This window comes from Antechinus flavipes, chromosome 2 (assembly GCF_016432865.1).
Source record: "Antechinus flavipes isolate AdamAnt ecotype Samford, QLD, Australia chromosome 2, AdamAnt_v2, whole genome shotgun sequence".
NCBI lineage: Eukaryota > Metazoa > Chordata > Mammalia > Dasyuromorphia > Dasyuridae > Antechinus > Antechinus flavipes.
In genome coordinates, this window is record NC_067399.1 from 361,574,421 (window position 1) to 361,599,339 (window position 24,919).

Genomic DNA, 24,919 nt, shown 5'->3' on the forward strand with positions numbered 1-24,919 from the left:
TGTAAAAAGGGAAGATACTAAATCACAATTTAGAACATTATATCCAAGGTTTCATTAGGGCAAAAAAATTTTTTTAATTAAAAATAAAAAATTTAAAAAATCTCTCTTATAATGTTCTATATTCATCCCTGATAATATAGTACTGACATTATTTTTATAAATGTAAGCAAAGATTTCAGTCACTAATATTAAATGTTACACGCACTAGAAAAAGTAGATCTGAATTCTTAAACAAAATTTAAAAACCAAGCATTAAAATTTTTATCTTAGTCAGCAGTGACACTAAGATTCAGCATTTGAAGAAGTAGAATATTGACCTTAGAATGGCTATTGTTGAATTATGTTCTTTAGGAGTGCACTAAGAGATAGACATTTTATTATACAGCTTTTACTCAAGTCTCCATCACAAATTACTAACTTAAAACATCCAGATTTAAAGGGTCTACTCATAGTTTTGGCTCATGTTAAGCATTCGTTTAAGGTAGAACATTTGAGTGCTTAATATCTATCTCTCCTGGAAAAATATCACCAATATAATAAATTAAATTCTTTTGGTTATATATCTAAGAACTTATAAAACTAATGATCTATCAACATTTCCCCACAACATGGCTGTTTTTCTTCCCTATTGTGTTTTAAATTAGTTTTCCCTAAAAGGGGACAAAAATGGGGCCAGACTTCACTGGCCTCTGCTTTCCTGACCTACAAAGTGGGATAGGCTGTTGTTGCTTCTTCCCTCCTGTGACATGTATTAAATTTTTCCTTTAAAAGGAGACAAAGCTGTCCAACCTAGTTTCCTTGGTACCAAAAGACATACAAATTCCTAGTCACATGAGAAGGGGTCCTTCTGACTACATGAATTTCTGAAGACCTCACAAGTCACCATGTCCTTCACCACATACTATCTGGATAACCAAATATGTGGGAGAGAGGGGTCTTGGTGAACTTCACTAGAGTATCAAAGGGATCCTTGATGCAAAGAAAGGACTACATTAAATTCTCTGAAATGAGCTTGGTAACTTCTGCATTATACTGCATATTTCAAATCTGATACTGAAGGCTTTCTAGAAGATTAAGGAAATTTAAACCTAAAAATTACTATGCATATCACCTTACATAGACCTGTGATATGCCAGGAGTCAAGACACAAACCCTAAGGGTTATCAATTGAGGGCTAGCTGTTCCCTATTCTATTTTTCCTTCTATGTAAGAGCACTTTAACACAAAAAATGAACTGTATCATATCAGACATATTATATCGGTACTTTTTTACTATCTTCCAAAGACTGGTTGCAACACACCTTGATATCACTGACATGAAGCTACTGAATATAAAAAGGATTTTGGTAAATAATCTGCCTATGTCCAATAAAACAGAATGACCTCATTATGTAGGAATAAAATCTTTTATAGCATTTTTCTGTGTTCAGACTCAATCAGAGGATCTCCTAGCTAAAAGGGATCTGAGATCATTAGTTCCAAGCTATACCTAAAAAAGTATACCCTCTACAATATTCTTAATAAATAGTCAAGCAGATTTGGTTGGAAAATTATCAATAAGGTCCAGGAACCCTATCCCCTTCAAAGGTAGTCCATTCCATTTTGATTATCTTATTGTTAGTATGATTTTCTACCATTAAACCTATTCCTGGCAACTTCCATTAGTTCTCTGGGGCCAAATCTCTGCTTTATTTAACAGCCCTCCAAATACTCAAAGATCTTGTCTCCTTCCCCAACCCACCCAAGCTGATTATACTCAATTTCTTAACCACTTTCTATATGATATGAACTCAAAGTTTTTGACCAACTTGGCAATCCTCTTCTTAATGCCCTTCCAATTTATCCAAGTCCTTCTTAATTGGAACAGAATGCTCCAGATGTGATCTAACCAGGAAGAGGAAGGAGAATGGGAAATACCAATACCCTAGTCTTAGTATGACTAAATTAATGTAGTCTAAATTCTATTAGCTCATTATTTTGGCTGCCATATACTGCTGTCTCATATTGAGCTTGAAATATACTAAACCTCTTCCCTCTCTCTTCCCTCCAATTCTTTTTCAGTGTATTTTCTTCATCTCTTACTTGTAAAGGTGGATTTTTGAACTGCCTGGTTAAATTCCAAGAGGCCTAAGATACCCATGAAGATGAAGGGACATACTGTACTTCAGGTGACATTTTGCTGGAAAGTTTTTCCAAAAGACAGGATTACTTTTCTCATTTGTCTAAATGAATAAAAGTTATGAAAGCAAAATATGATGGAAAATTTATGAACAAAGACAATTTAAAGAAAAATGCACATTTATTTTATTATTTTATTTTTGGAGGAATTTAGAAAACATTTGAACAAATATTGATATAGCACATAAAAAAAAGTTAAAGTCTGTACATCATCCAAATCTTAAAAATCCAACCATGCCAGTGTGACACTAGGAACAATGGGCTAACATAGTTTGCTTTCTGAAGAAAATAATATTTCTAGCATGGCTTCTCTTGATAAGTAGCATGACACACCTGACCAGAGTTCTTAAAATGATTTTATTTTTAAAAAAAAGTCTCAACCCCAAAGTGGACTGACTGATGCTGGTTGAAAGCAGCACCAATTGTCAAGTGTGTAGGATGGAAATATACTGTCAAAAGGAAGCATAAACCATCACAGATTGAAAAAAGTAAGTAAATAAATAATCTTAAGAGAAAGAATTTAAAAGATGGCTGAAATTAGAAATTATCTGTTTTGCCTGTGTATTGTTGTACAAATAAATATGGTACTTTAATCTGCCACCAGGAAAACAATGGACAAGGTGGAATCAGAAACATATTCATTTCTAGGTGACAACTTTTCAGATAAAAATGCTACGCTGAAATAGTAATGGTTTGATATCCTCTGACACTTAAAGCTATTTAACATACTGTTAAGAAACTGAGTTTATACTATTTACAGTATATTATTTTGTAAACTGTCCTTCACTCAAGTAAAGAGGATTTCTTGTCTCTTAATTAATAAAAATCTTCTACCAAAGCATTCAAATCCTGGAAATCTCTCTCCATTCAGACAGTGTCTTAATTTGAAAGACTTGTACTAAGTACAGATAGGCCCCTGGGTGATCAAATTTCACAGCCTAAACCAGAAGAACACCATGGAAGCTCCAGATCCAGGAATTTATGTCATCTGAGGGCTAAAAAACAAATAAATTTATGACTAACCCAAGAATAAGTAATTTGTTTCTCCGAAGAGAGGCCAAGCTTTAAGATGAATGCTAGGACATAATTTTGCTCCATAATTTTAAAGAAAAACAGTATATATTTTAATAAGGGCAATCTAATACTGGGGTGCTGGAATATATCAAATGTAGAGATATATAATCAAACTATTAAAGAGTTAGAAAAAATCTTACTCTTTACAGATTTGGTTATAAATATCAATTGTCTATAGGGATTAAAAATTTTTAATTCAGAAATTAAAGGGCAATCTAAAATCAAACATTAAAATCCTGTCACACACAGAGGAAAAAACTATTAGACTACACATTTTTAATTTGTACAAAAAACACAAAGTAGTTCAAACTATTATCCATTTACTATGATAAAAGTTAAGATAAAGACTCTGAACACATACTCTAAATATTTGAGGATAACAACCTCATTTCTAGTTCATATTCTTTGATGTATGGCAATTAGACTCATGCCAAGAAAAGCAAAAACAAGCCAATAAAAGAGAATGTTACCCTTTGTTTTGGAAATAAATCAATATTTCATTGTAAATTAGCATGTGAATTGCTCCAAAAAACAAAGTTAAAAGTATATTTTACTAATTTCCAATGAAATGTTCAAATCTTTTCTTATGTACTAAAAGTTGGAGTCTGTCAGGATTAAAGTCTACTTAATCCATATTTCCATACTTATAAGTACATAAATATTATTCTAAAGGAAATCATACTCTGAAAACAAGTTTGTTTTAGGTCCAAACATCTTAGGAGAGTGGACAAAGTTTTTTGGGGTTTTTTTTTTTAAGCAAATACTGGTTTTTCTTGTATAAAAAAATCAGCAAGACAAAATTTTTTTAAAAATCTTAATTTACAATATACTGTAAACTTCAAAGACAACAGAAGCCACAAAGTTTCACACACCAGCAACGGGTAAAGATGTTTTCTCCAGATCTTTATAAAACTTTATATCTTCCTTTATTTGTTGGTTGATATGAATTTTGCTGTAATTAAAAGAATTGTCAAGGTCAGAGATAGCAAAAAATACACCCAAACTGAATACCTTCCTCTATATAAATTTAACATCAAAAATGTACAATATAAACTTCCAATCAATTAGATTAAATTAATTTTTTCATCTTTACCATTTGATATTTCTTCTAAATAATTTAACTATGAGTGGATATTAGCAATCTTCCAAAAGCCTGTCATTTATCTGTATGTCACTCAACTAATTTATTCATTCACTAGTGATTTCTACATATATAATTAATAGACATGCTAAAATGTTGATATAAATTTAAAATAAGACAAGGAAGCGATCTGGATCTCTAATTTTTCATTGGTAAATAGAATTTCCAGATGAAGAAATTTCATACAGGTCAGCATCTTCTCTGAAACTTAACAGTCTTAGAGAATTGCCTAAAACACTAAGAAATTAAGTGACTTATCTAAGCTTATACAGTTTAGAGGTAGGATTTGAACCCAGGAACTCTGGCTATTCATTATGGCGAAATACTGCTTTGTTCTCTTAAGAAGAGGATTTTTTTTATTGCCAGATGCTGAAAAATCTAACTTAAGATCTTATGTTAAGATCATTTCCTCCTGTAACATTTTGTATACTTTCTTCCATTAACTTTGTGTAAGTGAATAGCACTTTTTTCTGTCCCACAGAATGTTATATAAGAGATACTTAAATTGAAAAGTCCAAAAACACATTTTTTTTTTTAAAAAAGCAAATCAATTTTTCAAAACAATGTCGATCATACTGTTGCACTGCTTTTTCTAAAACCAATTTAATACAAAACACCCAAAATACTTTTACTTACCAGTCTGATTAATTCTTCTTTTATAAGCCTAGTAATTTCTGCCTTTGCTTTCTGCACAGCCAATTCATTGGCACCTAGGAAGATAAGTGGCTCACTTATTAGTAGACTCACACATAATTTTTATAAATACATACTGTCAATTTCAGGTACTGTACATTAAGTATCAAGGAAATTTTTAATATTTGCCTAAAAAACTTTTTAAAAGTTTTAAATTATGCCTTTAAAATATTATTGCTGAGATGACATTTTGTAACAAATTAAAGCTGTTTTGGATTTCACTAAATGCAAGGAGAACAACAAAGAATGACAATGCAGGACAAAAGGAACAATCTACAGTTGTGAAGACTCCAATTGTAGGATACTTTTCTATCTTTTACACAGACATTTCATCAAGACAATAAAGTCATACTCAATGAAAATGACTGCATACAAGCAAAATATTAGCCATCTTTCAACAGCATATTATTTATCTGTATGTCACTTAAGTACTCAGTGCTCAGCAGTTTTTTAGATTATGTAATTTGCAGACATGTATAGATGTTAATGTACAATTTTCCTGTAGAAAGGAAAACCAGGCCAACCCCTAGTAAATAAGCCTAAAGTCTATGAGATCAGAAAAAGAGGCCACATTACAAAAAAACATTAGTGAAGACTTGAGAATAACATTAAGATTATAAACCTATGAGAGTAAAAGAAATAAAGTACTTTTGACAGAAATAAGGAAGTTTCGACAAGGAATAAGACTCCATGAGACAACAAGAGACATTTGGACAAAGCAAGAGACTGAAAGAATGTAAAAAAACCGATGCACCTATTTAATTTTTGGAAAACAGATCAAAAAGAGATAACTGAAGAATCAGTGAACTCCCTGAAAATCATGATCAAAGAAAAATCTTAAATAATCTTCTTCAAGAAATTCTATCCAAATCTATTAAAATCAGAAGGCAATGTAAAAGTAGAAATTACATATTGATCACCTTCTGATCACCTAAGAAACCCAAATTGAAAACAGCAATATTACAGCCAAAATCCAGCATTGCTAATCAAAAAGAAACTATTGTAATTATCCAAAAAGAAAGTGGTTTAAGTATCCTTCAAGATCATATAAAACTATAGTACAGCTACAGTAAAGAAAAAAAGTCCCGAATACCATATTCTATTAAAAAAAAAATAAATGTTTACAATTAAGAATAACTTGCCCTGCAAGATTGAGTAAAATTCTATAGGAGAAATAATGGACAGAAACTTTGAAAGAACACACAGGTTTTTGGCTGGCACCATCATTTTCAGTGTCTTGACAAAAAGACTAATACAAAAGGAAAGAGGAGAGGTATAGAGACTTTATGTTCTCCACGTCCTTTTGCAATCATGGTGTGGTTCCTTAGGGAAGAGAGGAAATGAACAAGCATTTATTAAGTATCTACTGTGCACCAGTCATTGTCCTAGCTGTTAAGAAATATTTTATTTTATCTGTACAACAAGCCAATATGGTATCCCCATTTTTATAACTGAAAAAACTGAGACAGAAAACACCAGGATCACAAAGATATTAAGTGTCTGAGGATGGATCTGAACTCAAATCTTCTTAACCCAGTGCTCTATCCATTGTGCCTTCTATCTATACATATATACTAAACTACAAAGGGTAATACTGTAGATATCAAGGGAAGGGACAAGTTCAGCAATTAATAGCACATTAATGTTACCATGGCAAAATTTGAAGGGTCAATGTTATTAAGCACACTATAAGCATTGTTGCAAACAAAAAAGAGCAAGATTTTAGACAAGAGAATCAATGTGTGTACTAAACATATTAAGTACTCACAGAGCTGATTTGTGAAGTGTAAAAAAAAAAAAAGGGAAGAAAGCCAAATGAAAAGGTATTTCAGTTCAACTGAAGCATCAATCTACTCTACACAAAGAAGCACATTTTGTGAGAATTAATGATTGTAGGAACTAGTTAGTGGCTTTAGTTCTATATAATGTTTATCAATTTTTTGTTCCTTAATTCCCCTATAGATAGAAAACTGCCTCAGTCACAGATAATACAGCATATGTATTGTGAAAAACATTTTAATCTATTAGGTCCACATTTTAATTTGACAGTACTGTAGTACCACTGGAAAAGCCACAGTTCTTTTTGTAGCTAGCAAAATCTAGATTCAGTGAAATTGACATTTGTCTACATGACAACAACCTGCTTCTATGAAAAAAATGATTAAATATAGATAATGGAGATAATTGTTCTAAAAGGAACTTCTACAAATAAAATTCAAGATATAAAAACAAAATTAACTTTTTAGAAAGAAATTCATATTTTAATTTTCAGATTTTTTTTCTCCCTAATATGTCAAATTAGTAGAATACTCACAAGAAAACATATTCCCCAAATGTATTAGATTCTATATCCCTAGAGAAAACTGGCTGCCCCATTTGAACTATCAATTGTTTAGCTCTGTGAACTGTTTCTCAATTGGAAGAACAATACTGATCTGTTTTTATGGTTGTATTTTGTCAGTATTAGAAATAAGGGTCTTAAAGACAGATCCTACTATTTGGTACTTTCAATAGCTTTTAAACAAAAGATTTAAATCCTTCAAATATACCCAAGTTTCTCATTTTCAGATGAAGGAGAAAAAAAGATTTCTTATGGCAAAGAGAAAAAAGGACCCCATGATTCCCTAATTTCCAAATCTTCAGTGTATCTGCTATCAACAATTTTACTTGAATGATCAAACTCAAGATAGTTTAATAATTTCTCAAGTACATACTTTCAATTGCCAAGTAAATTTTTCGCTCTCCTTCCTTGGGTTCTTTGCCAGGAGGAAAATATGTTCCTCTTATTGTAATAGCAGCTTCAGAATATTCACTGATCCTTTGCAGAGCTTCCTTAGAGGTAACTTTCCACCTTGCAGTCTATGGAAAAAAATGGGATAATAGATATTTTATACTAGGAAAAAAGATCAGGAACATGATAAGCAACTATCAAATAACATAAAAGACTAGTTTGTTATAGCACATATGAGAGTCAAAATTAAATAGATTATGTTCACGAGCACTACAGTCTACATACATAAAGCATGTTCATTATAACATTTCTATTATTCTCACTTTCTAATTTTTTAGAAATTATCAGAAAGGGAATTTGAAAATATACAATTTTACTAAAGGTGTTTTTTTTCCTGAATAACAAGCATCAGAAGGATAAATATACATAGTCACCTGAAATGTTCAACTGGCAGTAATTTTAACTGCTAGATCCAATAGTTTTTACTACTATCAAGACAGTTGTGAAAATAAAGATTCAACAAACTTTTTTACTGGAGAAATCTTGACAATTGGACTAAGAAGGACTCAGGTAAAAGACACTCATGACATTCACTAAGTTGGGATAAAAAATATACTGCTTACCTGTGGGAAGTCATTGATCTCTAATTCTTCCTCATATCTCTTAAAAGATTCATTTTGTCCACCATCCTGTCTCTCTTCCTCTTGTTTCTCTATAGGCACATAATTAAGCTTGGCATTGATCTTTTCCGCAAGTTGTTCAGCAATGGTTTTTGCAGATACAGTAGGGGCCAAAATAGTCCCCCCTCTTAGGATTGCATTGGTAGCCTGTTGCATTACATCCTGTAATTAAAGAAGGGCTACAATCAAATCACGGACTAATGTAGGAATTGGACCGCGGATTGACCTCATCAAAATTTCTTTTTTGATGACCTAATGAATTTGTTCAAAGCCCCAAATGTTTCCTCCCCTACCAAACTAAGTACACATCCTAAGTACAAGTGAGCATGCTATAAATGTGACAACTACAGAGAAACACACATTTTGTTTCAAATCACCTCAGAGAAATTCAAAACCAAAATACCACTGAGGCTTCTAAATAGAAATATTACTGATACAAGTGATTTTTAACTTCCTTATCTGCCATGTTAGATTGTTTGCCCTGACCCTTCCTAAATTATTTATATATGGAGTAGATTCTATTTACTGGTGCTCAGAATTTCATTTAAGTTAGAATATTTGTACCACCACAACCCCTGACCAACCAACCCAATCAATAATAATTTTACAGTAACTGACTTGACTTACCTGTAGTCTTCAGAATATTGGAGAAACTAACAAATCACTCTTTGGGAATGCTACTAAAGTTCACATACTTAATGAAAAAATTATTAACATAATAAAGACTATTAAACATTATTATAAAGTCACCCATGAAAAACATGCCATATGCAATGTTATTCAGAAACATTTCTCTGGATGTTTGTGTTACCAATCAGTATATTCCTTACATAAGCCATAATCCATTACAGATATGACAAGTTAGGCACTCCAGTTTAAATATTATTATATAAGTAATTTCATTGGAAAAAAAAGTCAAACTCCCTACAAATTAAGTAACAGTTATAATAACTAGTTATTAAAATATAGCATATAATTAAGCATTTTTTAAATAGTTTAGAAAGTAAGAAGCTGAGGCACTGAACAAACCACTTAATACCTGAGCCTCGGCTCCTAAATTCTTCTGGGCATTGATTCTCAGAGCCAACCTCTTTGCAATTTCTAGTTTTTCTGCATTTCCAGCAGTTGGAGCAGGAATGCTGGAAGTTCCAGGAGCTGCCATGTCTTTAACTCTTTTCTTTGAATTAAACATGCTTTCAATCTGTTCATCAATCTAAAGCAAAAAGAAAGCAAAATTATGAAATCACTTCATCTAATAATAACTGGGATTTATTTGGGTCTTTAAGATTTTCAATTGTATACATTATTTCATTTGAGGCTCAAGTGAAGTAAAACATAATTATCTCCATTTTTCGTAATGGGAAACAGGGGCCGAGAGATGTTAAATGACTTATCTATGGTCACGTAGATTAAAAACGCTAGAATATACTTCTTTTTCCTTTCAGTTTTGTTTCTTTATTAATTTGACAATTAATAATAACTACATATGACATCATGATTCTTATTCTCTTTCTTTAAATCCTCTCTTTTAGCATTTTTTTTTACACCAAGAGTACTGACTCTTCAGGTGAAGTAATTGTTTGTTTGGTTTTTCAAATTCAAAATTAAATGAAATGCTAAATTTCAGTTAGAGGTTAGTGAAAATAAATATGTAATTAGTTCTTCTTTGCAGAGTGAGAGTGTCTATAGACCCAAGGTTAAGAATCCTTAATATAACATTTTCTTTCCCAAAAGGGAAAATAATGAAAGTTATTTAACAAAAAAGATCTAACTTATTTTAGTTATTTTATTACCTTTATAATGTTTATTTATATGTTACTAAAACCTAGCAGATAACAAAATATGAGCCTAATCAAAGTATTTATGTGCTATGACTATTTGCCATATTTGATTTTTAAAGAATCAGTCCCCTCTAATAGGTAAGAATAGAGGGCAAAAGAGTTGCTTACTTCACATGAACAATTTAAGGAAATGCTTCTTAGAATTTCAGATTAAATACCTATGGCTCATCATGCTACCAAGACATAGGGAAAACAAAGCAGCCTGATATTCTTACTGAAGAATTCAATAATTTGTGGTACACAGGAAGAATTGAGTACACACATAAACAGTAAAGAAAATTAAGTTTATCTGAAGACATACATTACAATATTTGTCTACCTTATCCCTTATACCATAGACTTAATAAGTGAACATTCAGTTTTTGTATGAAGGTGCCCACTGAGTGTAAATCTATCACTTTCTGAGGCATTATGTCTAATATGTGCACTTCTAGTCATCAGAATTTTTTTTTAGTTAGACAAGCCCTGAATTTATTTCTTTAAAACTTGTAACTATTACTATGGGCTTTGCCTTATGGATTCAAGTTGAAATCCACTTTCAGATGACAGACTTCTAATACTTGAAAACAACTCTTTTAATAATATAATCCCTCTTCTCAAAAAGTTTACAATTTAATAGGGATATTAAGAGCCATACAAAACAATATAAAATGCTAATTATATAGAAAGTGATTGAATTCATGAGTGTAACATGAGCTCAGAAAAGATGAGGAACTAATCACTTCCAAGGAGTGAAATCACAATAGGTTCCATTAAGGAGGTGTGGCATTGAAGCTTTACTTTTGAAAATGAGAAAAATGTATATATGTACATATATGTAAATTTTTAATGCTTCCATTATTATAAATAATTTATTTAGATCTTCTTTTCTCTCAATATTTGGTGAATATTATATTAAAATACACAAATATAATGTGCTAAATTGTCTGATGCTAAATTGAATTACTATAATCAAATACAATAAAAATTGTTGGCTTTTTAATGTCTGTAAAAAAAAAAAAGAAAAAAAAAAGAAAATTAAGTTGAGAGAAAATAGAAAGAATGATAGAGAATCAAATGCAAAAGGAAAGTTAAGAGCAGAGCTGCTTACTGTCAATATCTACCTCCAAATAAAGCCTGTAAACTCTTAAAATCCTGGATTATCAAGAATATCCAATAAATATATAAATACCAATAAATATATAGTGAAAGTTTTCTTAAGCCAAACTCTTTTTCACATAAAAGATACATTATATTTTAAATATAATTAACAATTAATAATAATAGCTAAGATTTACAAAGCCCCATATAAAAATTCTCATTTTCACAATCCACCTGACAAGTGAAACTGAGGCCCAGAAGTTGTGCTGCAGCTAGTATCAAAGCCAGAATTTGAGATCAGACCTTCCCAACTCCAACTCCAGTATGCCAATTAGCTGCCTCTTGACTGAAGAAAGTTAAGGGAATAAGGAAAAAAACAAAAACTGGTTTTCCATTCAATCTACCATGTATGCTAAAAGTCTTGGGTCCTACTGAATATCCATCATCTCTATATCACTCTCACCTTTCCCAAAATCTGCTTGTCTGGCATAATCTCTTTACTTAAAAAAAAAAAAAAGATATGTAATGATTTCAAGGCTATTATAATTTACTTTTATAAAATAACCTCTTTCTTTTAAAGAACATACATATATTTGATTTGGGGGAGGTGGAAGAAATGCTACACTAAGGAATCTCAAGAGCTATCCAAATAATATTTAATGAATGAATCCTCTTTTTACACCCCAAAATTTTCTAGATGTGGCAAAGGGAAAATATTTTCTATCTATTAAGATCCATATATTAAAAAAACTTTGATTCAAGATTTTAAAAATGAATGAGGTTAATTTTAAAAAACATGTATTTAATAAATCAGTTCCAAATCAAGTTAGTTCACAGGAAAACTTCAGAGAGTAAGGGACTTCAAGAGATCATCTAATTCAACTGCTCCATTTCACAAATAAGGAAATAGATTCCAGAAAGGTTTAAGTGGACTGCTGAAGATAGAAGAGAACTCAGCTCCACCAAAAAAAGAAGAGGTTTTGTTTTTGCCTTTGTGTCCCAGCCTTGTTTAACACACAATGGTAAGTTCATTTTTCAAAATTTCCATTGGTTTTAAGATGTTTTTTAACAATATTGTATTTGACATGAGTACAGTCTAGTGGCAACTATTAGATTGACAATTAGAAGATTTTAGGTAAATCATTTTCTCTTTGAGATTATGTCATCATCTGTAAAAGGGGGTGGTGCAGAAAATACCTCTCATTGAAGAGTTAGTCCTACAACTTGTAAATGAGATGGTTTCTTCGGAAGAACCTAAACTAGAAAATCTAGAAATTTTTCTTTGCATCCCAGAGCTAGTGGAAAAACTAAAAGACTATATACATATATTTCAGCTTTTAAAGATAAACAAAAAGAAAAGAAGTAATATGTTGTCACAAACTAGAAAATCTAGAAATTTTTCTTTGCATCCCAGAGCTAGTGGAAAAACTAAAAGACTATATACATATATTTCAGCTTTTAAAGATAAACAAAAAGAAAAGAAGTAATATGTTGTCACAAGACATTGAGGGTATACAAAAAAAATCTCAAAGGATCATCTGAAGAAATTTAAAAAGTAGGTATGTATGCCTTTCCAGGGTTAATTCTTAGAGCTATATTGAAGTGTTAAAGGTGGGGCAGAATAGGAATGAGACATAGAAGGTATAGGTTTCTGAGTTTGGAATCAAGAAGATCTAAGTTCAAATCTAGCCTAAGACACTTTGAAGTGTGTGACTCTGTTTGCCTCAAATAAAATGAGGATACCTCCCAGAATTGTTATGAGGATCAAATGAAATAATACCTTAACAGTTTTAGCATACTGCCTGGCACATTTGTATAGTAGGCACTTCTTTTGCCCCCTCTTGCTCATTATGTCTGTTACTCATTTCTTATCCTATTTATGTGTTCATAAATAACAGAACATAAACCTGAGTAACCACCAGATGGATCCCCAGCTTTAGAAATGGAGTATAGCTGCTTCTATGACTCGTGTCTTCAAGGTAGTGTAAGAACAAAATACAAATGCTTCTAAGTGCTAAGACTAAAGTATGTATCTTTTTATAACTATAAACAAAATACTGCCTTTCACAATTGTTAAATATCAATTGTCAAATATGTGAGATTTGTTGGGATCTGCTTTTTAATTTGATTATATCCCAGAAAAGACCATGTCCCTGATTGTTGTTTGTTGTTGTTTTTTATTCTTCTATTCCTGAAGAGGACTAATGACATCACAAGAGTTACATCTTGACTTAGATATGAGTTAGGCAGAGGGGCTCAAGGTTGTCAGCTTCACTACCTCTGCCAGTGTCATAAAAGTTGAGCGATAAGACAAAGTCAAGAAAACTGAAGCTGGAACTATTTGCCTTTTGTCCTTCATAGTTTTCATTTTTTATTCTTGAAATATAGCTCTGAAGACAGGCTTTTAAAAAAAGTTGTGTTTTAAATGGAGCTATTTGATTTTACTTTTAAATCCAAATCATACTGGTTTTCATGGTATTTACATTAATAACCCAAACCCAAGCCTCTGCAGCTTATTGTTTAGGCTTTGACATCCCTAACAAGAATGGGACAAGACATCAATAAGCCTAAAGATGTACTCCTACAGTAATTAAGTATCAAATAATATGAAGAAATAGCCTTTGGTAAAGTTTAACTTTTTGATGAAAACGAAGTTAAGAATGAAAACGCTTACATCAACTGCAGTATCTTCATCATCTGAATCTTGTAGACCGAGTGCTGCTTTTTGTAATTTCTTCCTCTCATTGGCCAAAGCCTGTTCTGTTTCATCAAATTTGAAGCCTTTACCAGAAAAGCCACTACTTTTTTTAATTATCTTTCCTTCCTACCAGAAAAAAGGAAAAAAAGAACACATATCATTTTATGACAATCTTTTAATGTGTACTAATGGAACTACTTCCCAACATATAATTTGTGTGTGTATGTATGTATGTAATATAATAGTTTGATAAAGACAGATTAATATAGAGACAAGCCATTTCAATAATCAAGAAAAATTCTTAAAAATCTTCAGATTTTCTCCTAAAACTGACATCATTCTCTTATGAAAATCTTTAACACATAGATGGAATTGTAAATAACAAAGCAGAAAAATCTCAAAATAGACTAACAATTTGAGCAAAGTTAATTTGATGTGAGTGTATGCATGAGCACACGCGTGCATAAGGAGTTTTACTTACAGCTTTCTGTTGATCTTTGAAATCACTCCAAAGTTTTTCCAGATCAGGAGGAACTGCAGTCCCTGACAACTCCAAAGCCTTAATTATATCACCTGCATATCTTGCTTGGTCTTCTGTGATAAAAGTATATGCATATCCCTTGCAAATTAAAAAAAAAAAAAACATAATGCAATGCAAACCCTAAAAGAATCATTTTACCACTTTGATTTGTATTAAAACAGTCAAAATCTTAAAAAAAGAATATTTAAGAGGAACTTTCTAAATTTGATGTTTTAGAACAAAACTTAACATCACAGCAGATTGTGGATCACTGTTATTTTAAAAACTCTGGATTCTTAAACCCTAAGTTAAATTTTAACAAAGGAGAAACCTTTGTGAAATTCTCAATGATGAAGAAATAAAGATAAAATTCACTAGCCATTTTGCTCCAACCAACATGGAACTCCTACTCAAAATGTCAAATATCCTTCACAGAATCAAGGCATTATCTCCTTTTATCATAAAGAGATAATAAAATATTAATGTTGAGCAAAATATCAGCTCAGGCTAAAGACGATTACTGATGATGTTGCACTGTAATACTGCTAAAGCTACTGAACCAAACCTTTAAATATCATCATTTATATTAAAATAGCAAGCACTATTTAGAGTATCAACTGAATAACACCACTAAGACTTTATTAAATCCAAATTTAGTGTTTACATATTAAATTGTGTGATGGAGTAAAGAATAGTCTCTCAAATACTCTTGAATGAACTTACCTAGATCAGAGAAAGCTTTCACACTTTTGTATACATATAAAAGTTCTTCAAAAATCCTAATTAATACCACATAAGCCCTATATACAGAATTTTTCAAAGTAGGTCTGAGCTCCTTTGCTCACCTCTATTTCAATTTTTTTTTAAATGCAAGAAAAATATTTTACAGAAAAATGGCAAAATAATGCAACTTCTTTTACTTTGTTGCCTGCTCTTCCAGTTCTGCCTGCTCTGTGGACATAATCCTCATAATGGTTAGGGCAGCTATAATTCACTACGAGGATTAGATGTTTCACATCAAGTCCTCGTGCAGCAACAGAAGTGGCCACCAGAAGTTTACATGTCCCATTCTTAAAGTCGTTAATGATGCTATCTCTGTCATATTGATCAATGCCTGCAAACAAACCACACAAAAATATGAAACCATTTAAGATTAAATACCACATTTCAGACTAATAGAATAACAACGAATCAAGGTTAGATATAAAGAACAAATTCAATTTACATTGGCAACTCTCCCAATTCATCAAATATACACAGGAAATAGAAGACTGTGAAATAAAATACAGAGTAAAGTTTCTCTCTGTCTTCTTCAAAATCAGTCTTTAGCTTCCTTTTTGAAAGGACTGTAAAAAAATCCTTTCCATCAATTTAAAATTATGTAACAAAAGTAAAAGTGCATGTTTTCTTTAACAAATTTTCAATGTTATTCTGAATTTGAAAAACACCAAATAAATACATATTTCCACAAAAAAAAAAACAGAAAAAAGAAGGCTATATATGAAACTGCAAATCTTTTTCATTAATGACTTGTCCAGTATCACAAAGTTAGAAAATTTCTATGGCTAATTCAAAGCCAGGTGTTCCTGACTCTAAATTACCCAAATCACATTACTCATTAATTCTTTTTTTTTTTTTTCTTTCTGAGGCAATTGGGGACATAGCTAGGAAGTGTCAAAGTGTCTGAGATCAGATTTGAACTCAGATCCTCCTGAATCCAGGGCTGGTGCTCTATCCACTGCGCCATCTAGCTGCCCTTACTCATTAATTCTTAATACTAAAGGACTTGTCAGGGTTTACCTCCAAACATCTTTCTGTCCTTTTCTTTACATTTTAAAATGTTTTATAGATGGGTTTCTTCTTCTTTCATTCTTTCTGATAACTATCACTCTCTATTTTTAATGTATCCCTTCCTCAAAATAAAAAATCCTTTTATAACAAATAATCAATGTCCCATAAAACAAATACACACATCAGCAATGTCCATCAGGCATGTCTTATGCTACATTTCTCGAACATTGGCCTCTTGCATGCTCAAGTAGTGCTTGGTCAGTGGACTGATCAGAGTTCTAAATTAGAAGTTTTTCTTTGCAATATTAAAGCCACTGTATAAACTGGGCCCCCAAATTTGCTCACTTCACTCTGTATTAATTTGTACAGATTTCCCTAAACCTTTCCCTTTAATCATTTCTTAGTGTCATAATATTACATTATATTGTTATAACACAAAAGCCAATATTCAATTGGAGATATAAATCATATTAGAGAGATGAACTTCCATAGGAATGGAAAGTCCTAAGGGCAGAGCAGATGATAAAAGTACAGTGGTCATCACTCTCACTGAAGGATTATAGTTGGTGATTCCTATGTCAGTTAAGTGATGTTAAAAAAATAATAATAATGTGAAATCTGAGCCAAGGCATGGCTTTGAAAGGGGAAGAGGGCCCCTCTTAAAAGAATGCCCAGTAGGAAACTCTCTGGTGAGCCTGAAAAAAGGAATCCCCAAGAAGGGCCCAGATGAACTGGATAATTTTGGGATAATTAAAAAGGATGAATGTGATTACTAAGGATTTTCAAAGATTTTGAAACAGTGGCCATCAGAAAAAGTATCACAAGTACAGAGAAGGCAAAAGTTCCAATTTTTAGATAAGAAAAAAGCCTAAAAACAATAGGCCAGTGAGCCTGGATTTCATGCCTGGCAAAATTCTCAAATGTATTTTTAAAGGGGTGGTTAATGAACAGATGTTCAATAAGAAAGGAAATTGTTGAAGTCAGATTTAGCATGACTTCATCAAGTTTAATAAGCTAGACCGTACTAACATTATTTTTGGCAGGTTAAACTTGTTGCTTAGTGAATTGCTAAAGATATAAATTATCTAGATTTTAGTAAACCATTTATTTGATAAAATCTCTCATGATATTCTGTTGGAAAAATGAATTGATAAAGCCATGAAATAGTCATTAATGGTTTGGCGTCAACTTAGATGGTCTCTGATATAGGATCTAAGTGATTTATATATAGTCACACTGTTTTTTAATATTTTTATTAATGATTTAGCTAATTTATGCTTTTTCTATGTTTTTTGCTTGAGGATGGGAAGAAGAGAGGAAGGGAAGGGAAAGAAGTTGATAGTTTGTTTTTGGTTGTCTTTTCTTTCTTTTCATATATTTAAATATTTATAAGGGTTGATGGAAGTGAAATAAACTTCTTTCTAAAATAAATGTGTCTATGTTATGTACAATGTTGGAAGGAGCTAGTTTGAAATATATATAAATATATATATTCTATACTTTTATGTTAAATTTGAATGTTAAAAAATATTAAGTTGGGATAGTTAGATGGCACAGTACTTAAGAGCACTGGCCCTTAATTCAGAATACTTGAGTTCAAATTAGACCTCAGACACTTAACACTTCTAAGTTGTGTGACCCTGGACAAGTCACTTAACCCCAGTTGCTTCCCTTTTCCCTTCCAAAAAAATATCAAGTCTAGAAAAATATGTTGTAGAATGATGTCATCATGACAGACACAATTTAAATATCACTCAACTATGACATCTAAATAATAATCAAAAACTGTCATAAAATTCTATAAGCCAATGACAACTATAAAGATTTAAGGAAAATTAAACTGATAATTGAAGACATTTTACAAAATGATGTAAACCTTACTTAAAGACTTATGTGTGGAAGGAAACACCCAATAATTTTAACAATTTTACAGCCAGATTATGTAAATTTAAACCAACATAAAATTTAAGATATAAAATTAAAATAATAGACAAAAAATGGCTTAGAACACGTAACTTTGTTAAGTATTAAAAATCTCACCTAAGGATAAGTATTTCTTACTACATGAAATATATAACAAATTAGTTTCAAACCTCTTCCAGTTATAAAAACTAAGAAATGGAAAATAAGTAATTTAAAGGCATTAACTAAATTCACTGCAAATAAATCTATACATATACATTACCTCCATGAAGAGACATGCAAGGATAAGATGCTCTCATTAAGTCCTTCAAAAGACCATCAGCATGCTCTTGTTTATCTACAAATATGATAACAGATCCTGACTCCTGGTAATGGCCCAGAAGCTCAAGTAACTTCAGAAACTTGTTTTCTTCTTCAATTACAATCTAAAAACACCAGGAAGTCAATAACATAAATTCTATTATTATCTTTAGACCAATCCCCATTCACATCATGTGACAAAACATGATTTCAGTACTTATTAAGTCAAAAAGAAAAAGATTACTGAATTTTTTAGACACCCTGAAAAATCATTGACTGTTCCTTCTCCTCATTTTCCCCATATCACTATGTGACTAGATATCACAACATAAACAGATAGTGGCTCCAGATCAGTATACACGTAATAAGTTTTGTTATTTCTGATTTTCCACCCATACATTCATGATGTGGGAGGAAAGAGAAGAACAAAAAATGGGCAGTCATAGACACTCAATTGCATGTAATCCCTTTTTAGGCTTGTCTGTTCTGTCCCCTTCTTTTTTGCCTTCGCTTTTAATTCAGACCCAGAATGATTTTCACCTCTTCTGTAAAGCATTCCCTGACCTTACCCTGGATCCAAAGTATTAACATTCTTTCTCTCCTCGAGTCATACAGTATATATTTATTTATATACATCTTCTCTCAGGAAACAGATTTAAAGCTAGAGACACTAAGGAAGTGTTCTAATAAAATCCCCACAACTTTTAGAGACGAGGCAAGTGAAGTCCAGAAAAGTGATTGTATTCATTAGTTATTTTCCCAATAACGTTTCAGCTCCTTGAATGCATTAACTATTTTATTTTGTTTTTACATCCTTAGTACCTAGAAGAGTGCTTTGCTCTTAGAAGGTACTTAATTTTTTGCTGAACTAAATTTCATTGAATGGAAAAAAATTTTTTTTTAGCTTTCAGATGTTCAAAGTTCAATGGTTTTCACAATAAAAAAGCTGAATTAATCAATTCCCTGTCTAACTTTTGGAAGTAATTAACTTCTCATAGCACAGCCTTTGGAAAATGAAACATAAAAGTTGATACAGTTAATGTGTTAGCTGGTTTTACTGAAATACTTATTTTATAAGTAACGAAATCTTATAGATTGAGAGAGATTACCATCACAAAATGATGGTAAATATCAGAACTAGGAATCAAGTCAGGTTCTCTGACTCTGAAGATGATGCTTTTTTCCATTATATTACCTACAAAAGTGTTGGGATAAGGAATGGGAATGGTGATAAACAATGTCTGATTCCTCCCCCTTATCAACAACCCCACCTCCACCCCCTCCTCAGCTAAGAAGGCGGCAGCTGTGAAGGTCAGCCCCTTGTTGATTAAAGTATTCTTCTAAAGCAGAAGTCCTCAAACTTTTTAAATAGGGGGCCAGCTCACTGTCCCTCACACTGTTGGAGGGCCGGACTATAGTAAAAACAAAAACTTTGTTTTGTGGGCCTTTAAATAAAGAAACTTCATAGATCTGGGTGAAGGGGATAAACGTCCTAAGCTGCTGCATCTGGCCTGCGGGCTGTAGTTTGAGGATCCTTGTTCTAAAGGAATGAATTCCATTGCTTAGCTATAAGGTCTGATTCAATAATGAAAATTTAGCTATGAAGAATTACATTTCACAAAGAGTTCTACTTACCACCTGTTGTTCAACATCAGAGCAAACCACGCTTCTGCCTCCAACCTGTACTTCAATGGGTTTACTCAGGATCCGACGGGCCAAAGCCTCCATTGCTCTAGGGAAAGTGGCAGAAAACATAACAGTTTGCCGATCGGGTCGGACATTATCCACGATGCGCATGACCTGTTGGAAATACAGCAAACAAACAGTCATGACAAGTCTTTTTCCAAAACTTCCCTGGAGAAAATAACACTGTAACTAAGAACAACACTAAAATTAGCCTCTTTTGTTTATCACAAGGTAATTATAGGCAACATCTATATGGTACATGGAAATTTACAAAATGCTTTAAATACATTTCAGTTAATTCACAGAGTAGCTCTATGAGAAGATCTAGAGGTTTTTCTTCATTTTATAAGTGAAAACTAGGGCACTGATAGGTTAAATGACTTGTCTGAGGTCACAAAATAACTGTCACAAAAAATTAGGCCCAAGAACCCTTAACAGTAGCAGCTCCTCTTGAGCTACTAGTCCTGGTAGCCCAGTCCTCATTTCTACCAATGGGAGTAGGGGTCAGTCATCCCCAAATGTCAACTAGCCATTTGTGATGGCCATCACAAAGAAGGCAGGCAAGCTAACCTAGCTAAAGCAACAAAGAATGCTAAAGAGACAGGAAGCAGCAAGCATCAGATCATATCCCCTTGACTACTATTTCCCATCAGATCTTGATAGAAATAGGTCAAGATAGGCATACAAGAGTCATGGAAGAGCAAGGCTAACAGCACAATGTCACCCACATCCTAGGAGGCACCCCTCACCTACCCCAATCCATCCCCATCCCCTGGAATGTAGTCTGGCAACTAATTGCTCCTCTAACTGCTACACCCAGAGCCACTTAATACCCAGAATAAGAAAGTTCTTACCACCAAATATCTTGGCACTGTCTAATGAATCTATATCAAAAACTATTATTTTATCAGTGGAAATGATATTAAAGAAGGAATTTTAAAATCTGCTTTGTTACTACTTGGTACTGGCTAAAAAATGAGAGTGGTAGATCAATGAAATAGGTTAGGTACACAAGATATCTTCTGTTTATTAAATCAATAAACTTATCTTCTGGGATAAGATCTCACTATTGAACAAAAAGTGCTTGGGAAAACTAGAAAACAGCAAGACATAAGATAAGCATAGACTAACATCTCATACCCTATGCAATGATAAAGTTGAAATGAGTTCATGATTAAGACATACAGAATGATACCATAAGCAAAATAGGAGAGTAAGGGATATTTTACCTATTCAATCTTTGGAGAAAGAATGTATGACCAAACAAAAAATAGAGAACATTAAGAAATGTAAAATGCATAATTTTGATTACATCATATTGAAAGATTTTTCACAAACAAAACCAATGCAACCAAGATTAGAAGGGAAGCAGAAAGTCAGGAAACAATTTTTACATCTAATGTCTATTCTAGCTCAATATATCCTCAATCATTCTTCCTTTTAATAACAACTATTAAGCTTGGTCCTAAATAATAGCAGTTAGTATTTATAAAATGTAAAAAATAATCTCTTCACTTAATAATCTCTGTCAGATAAGTGGTAAGGATTAAAAGAGAAAGTACATGAAAGAGCTCTGTAAACTATAAAAAGCTTTACAAATTGAAGGTATTATTGTCACTTTAATGGATCCCATGTTTTCTAAACTTGTGTGATTCTTGCTCATGCCTTTTTAACCTCCAACAATGGATTTACGCAGTACACTGGTACTTTTAAAATCTTCAAGGTATAAATATACTAGATGATATGTCCATTTGTTTTTCCCTTTAAGAGTTATTTTCTAATTGTAATCTATATATAAATTTTATCCGTAAAAAGACACACATATACATATGTGTGACTCTGGGCAAGTCACTTAATCCCAGTTGTCTCAGCCAAAATAGAAGGCGAATACGCATGCCGCGTGCACATTTGCGCGCAAGCGCACACATACACAGTTTTTGGTAAGCTACTATATACATAATTCCCTCCCCCCAAAACAATTCCTATTCTAATTCAATTTATTCCCTAAACATTTATAATGCTACCTTTTCACAATTCTTTGCCAGTGTTGTATAAGGCATGGTTATAAAGTATCAAGACTGATATTCATATGTGACTCAGAGAATTAATCTCATCTAAAATGTATAACAACTGGGTCAAATTTGTAAAAAAAAAAAAAAAAAGTCATTCTCTAATTGACAAATGATCAAAGTATATGAACAATTTTCAGATGAAAAAATTAAAGCCATTCATAGTCATATGAAAAATCACTATTGATTAGAGAAATGAAAATTAAAACTACTCTGAGGTACCAACCTATACCTCTCAAACAGGCTAAGATGATAACAAAAGATAATGAGAAATTATTGTTGGTGGAGTTGTGATCTGATGCAGCTATTTTGGAGAACAATATGGAACTACATCCAAAGGGTTATCAAAGTTTACATCTCTTTGAACCAGCAGTACCACTACTAGGTCTGTATCCCAAAGAGATCATAAAAGAAAGCAAAAGACACACATGTACAAAAATGTTTATAGCAGTTCTTTTTGTGGTGACAAAGAATTGGAAACTGAGTGGATGTCCATCAATTTAAGAGTAGCTAAAAAAATTATGGTATCTAATTGTGATGGAACAATATACTATTGTTTTATAAGCACACTGACTTCAGAAAGGCCTGGAAAGACTGATACTAAGTGAAGGAAGCAGAATCAGGAGAACACTACACATCAACAGCAATATTATGTAATGATCAACTATGAAAGACTTAGATCTTTTCAGCAATACAGTGATCTAAGACAATTCTAATAGATTTGGGTAGGAAAATGCTATCCATATTCAGAGAGAAAACTATGGAGACTGACTGTAGATCAAAGCATACTATTTTCACCTTTTTTGTTTGTTTGCTTGTTTTTTCTTTCTCATGGTTTTCACTTTTGTTCTAATTTTTCTTTCACAACCTAATATGATGTACATGTATAACCTTTTTCAAATTACTTGCTCTCTTAGGGAAAGGAGAGGTGAAGGAGGGATGGAAAAAAGCTTACAAAAATGAATGTTTGATGATTCAGCAGTTATTACTAGGCTTATATCCCAAAGAGATACTGAAGAAGGGAAAGGGACCTATATGTGCAAAAATGTTTGTGACAGCCCTTTTTGTAGTGACTAGAAACTGGAAATTGAATGGATGCCTATCAATTGGAGAATGGCTGAATAAATTGTGATATATGAATGTTATGGAATATTATTGTTCTGTAAGAAATGACTAGAAGGATGATTTCAGAGAAGCCTGGAGAGACTTAAATGAACTGAGGTTAAGTGAAATGAGCAGAACCAGGAGATCATTATATACCTCAACAACAATACTGTATAATAATCAATTCTGATGGACGTGGCTCTCTTCAACAATGAGATGATCCAAACCAATTCCAACTGTTCAGTAATGAAGAGAATCAGCTACACCCAGAGAGAGAACTATGGGAAATGAGTTTGGACCACAACATAGCATTTCCACTCCTTCTATTATTGTTTACTTGCATTTTTGTTTTCTTTCTCAGGTTTTTTTTCTTTCTAAATCCAGTCTTTCTTGTGCAGCAAGATAACTGTATAAATATATATACATGTATTGTATTTAACATATATTTTGAATATTTAACATGTATTGGACTACCTGCCATCTAGGGGAGGGAGTGGAGGGGAAAAGTTGGAACAGAGGTTTTGCAAGGGTTAATGTTGAAAAATTACCCATGCATATGTTTTGTAAATAAAAAGCTGTAATATAAAAAAATAAAAAAAAAATGAATGTTTGAAACCTGTTTTTACATGTATTTGAAAAAATAAAATACTATTGAGAAAAAAAGGAAATTATATTTTTAAAATATACCTATTGAGGAATAGCTTTTAACATTATTGATTTATTTTAATTCACTATATAGCTTTTACTAGTGTATGTTATATGAAAATGGAATATTACTACTCAATAAGAAATGAGAATTCATTTAAAAATTCATTTAAAAGATTTGAATGAATTAACAGAAAGTAAAATGAAATTCTATATAATGAATATCATGAAATAATGAAAAACTCACTAAAGGAAAGCCAACATGAATAAATGATGGTCCCAGAAATTAAATAATGAAAGCATAGATCCTTTATATAGCACTGAAATAGAGAACTATTAAAGCAGAATATTCTATACATTATCAGGTGCGATCATTAGAACACATTTTTGCTTCATTGTTTTTTCTTTGTTACAAAGGAGTGTGTAATCTAAGAAGATTCCCACATGATTATGATGTAGAAACAAAATGTTTTTGAAAGAAATAAATTCAATTTTTACCTGTGGCTCAAAACCCATGTCAAACATTCTATCTGCTTCATCAAGAACTACATATGTTACTCTTCGAAGGTTTGTCACCCTACCTATAATAAGAAGAAAAATAAAAACAGGAACTAAAAATCAATTGTAAGTCATTTTTTAAGTACCAAGGATTTTTAAAAACTGTAAGGGAACTAAACTAACTAATTTAAACAGAGGGGGATAGGTAAATATTTTTTAAACAGTGAATTAGATTTCAATCTTAATTGTCTTAATCTAATGGCAAAT

The 24,919-nt window shown here is 32.0% G+C and overlaps 1 protein-coding gene across 1 annotated transcript in view; it reads right to left on the reverse strand.

Annotated features, from left to right (window-relative positions):
• Positions 1-2,280: 2,280 nt before the first annotated feature.
• DDX46 (DEAD-box helicase 46) overlaps positions 2,281-24,919 on the reverse strand; it is a 56,677-nt gene continuing 34,038 nt past the window's right edge. Inside the window, 11 exon segments of the mRNA XM_051978174.1 lie at positions 2,281-4,204; positions 5,030-5,103; positions 7,801-7,945; positions 8,441-8,659; positions 9,537-9,710; positions 14,093-14,242; positions 14,598-14,735; positions 15,557-15,750; positions 18,613-18,775; positions 20,286-20,450; positions 24,653-24,735. Of these exon segments, the coding sequence (XP_051834134.1) occupies positions 4,157-4,204; positions 5,030-5,103; positions 7,801-7,945; positions 8,441-8,659; positions 9,537-9,710; positions 14,093-14,242; positions 14,598-14,735; positions 15,557-15,750; positions 18,613-18,775; positions 20,286-20,450; positions 24,653-24,735 (1,553 nt within the window). The 3' untranslated portion in view covers positions 2,281-4,156.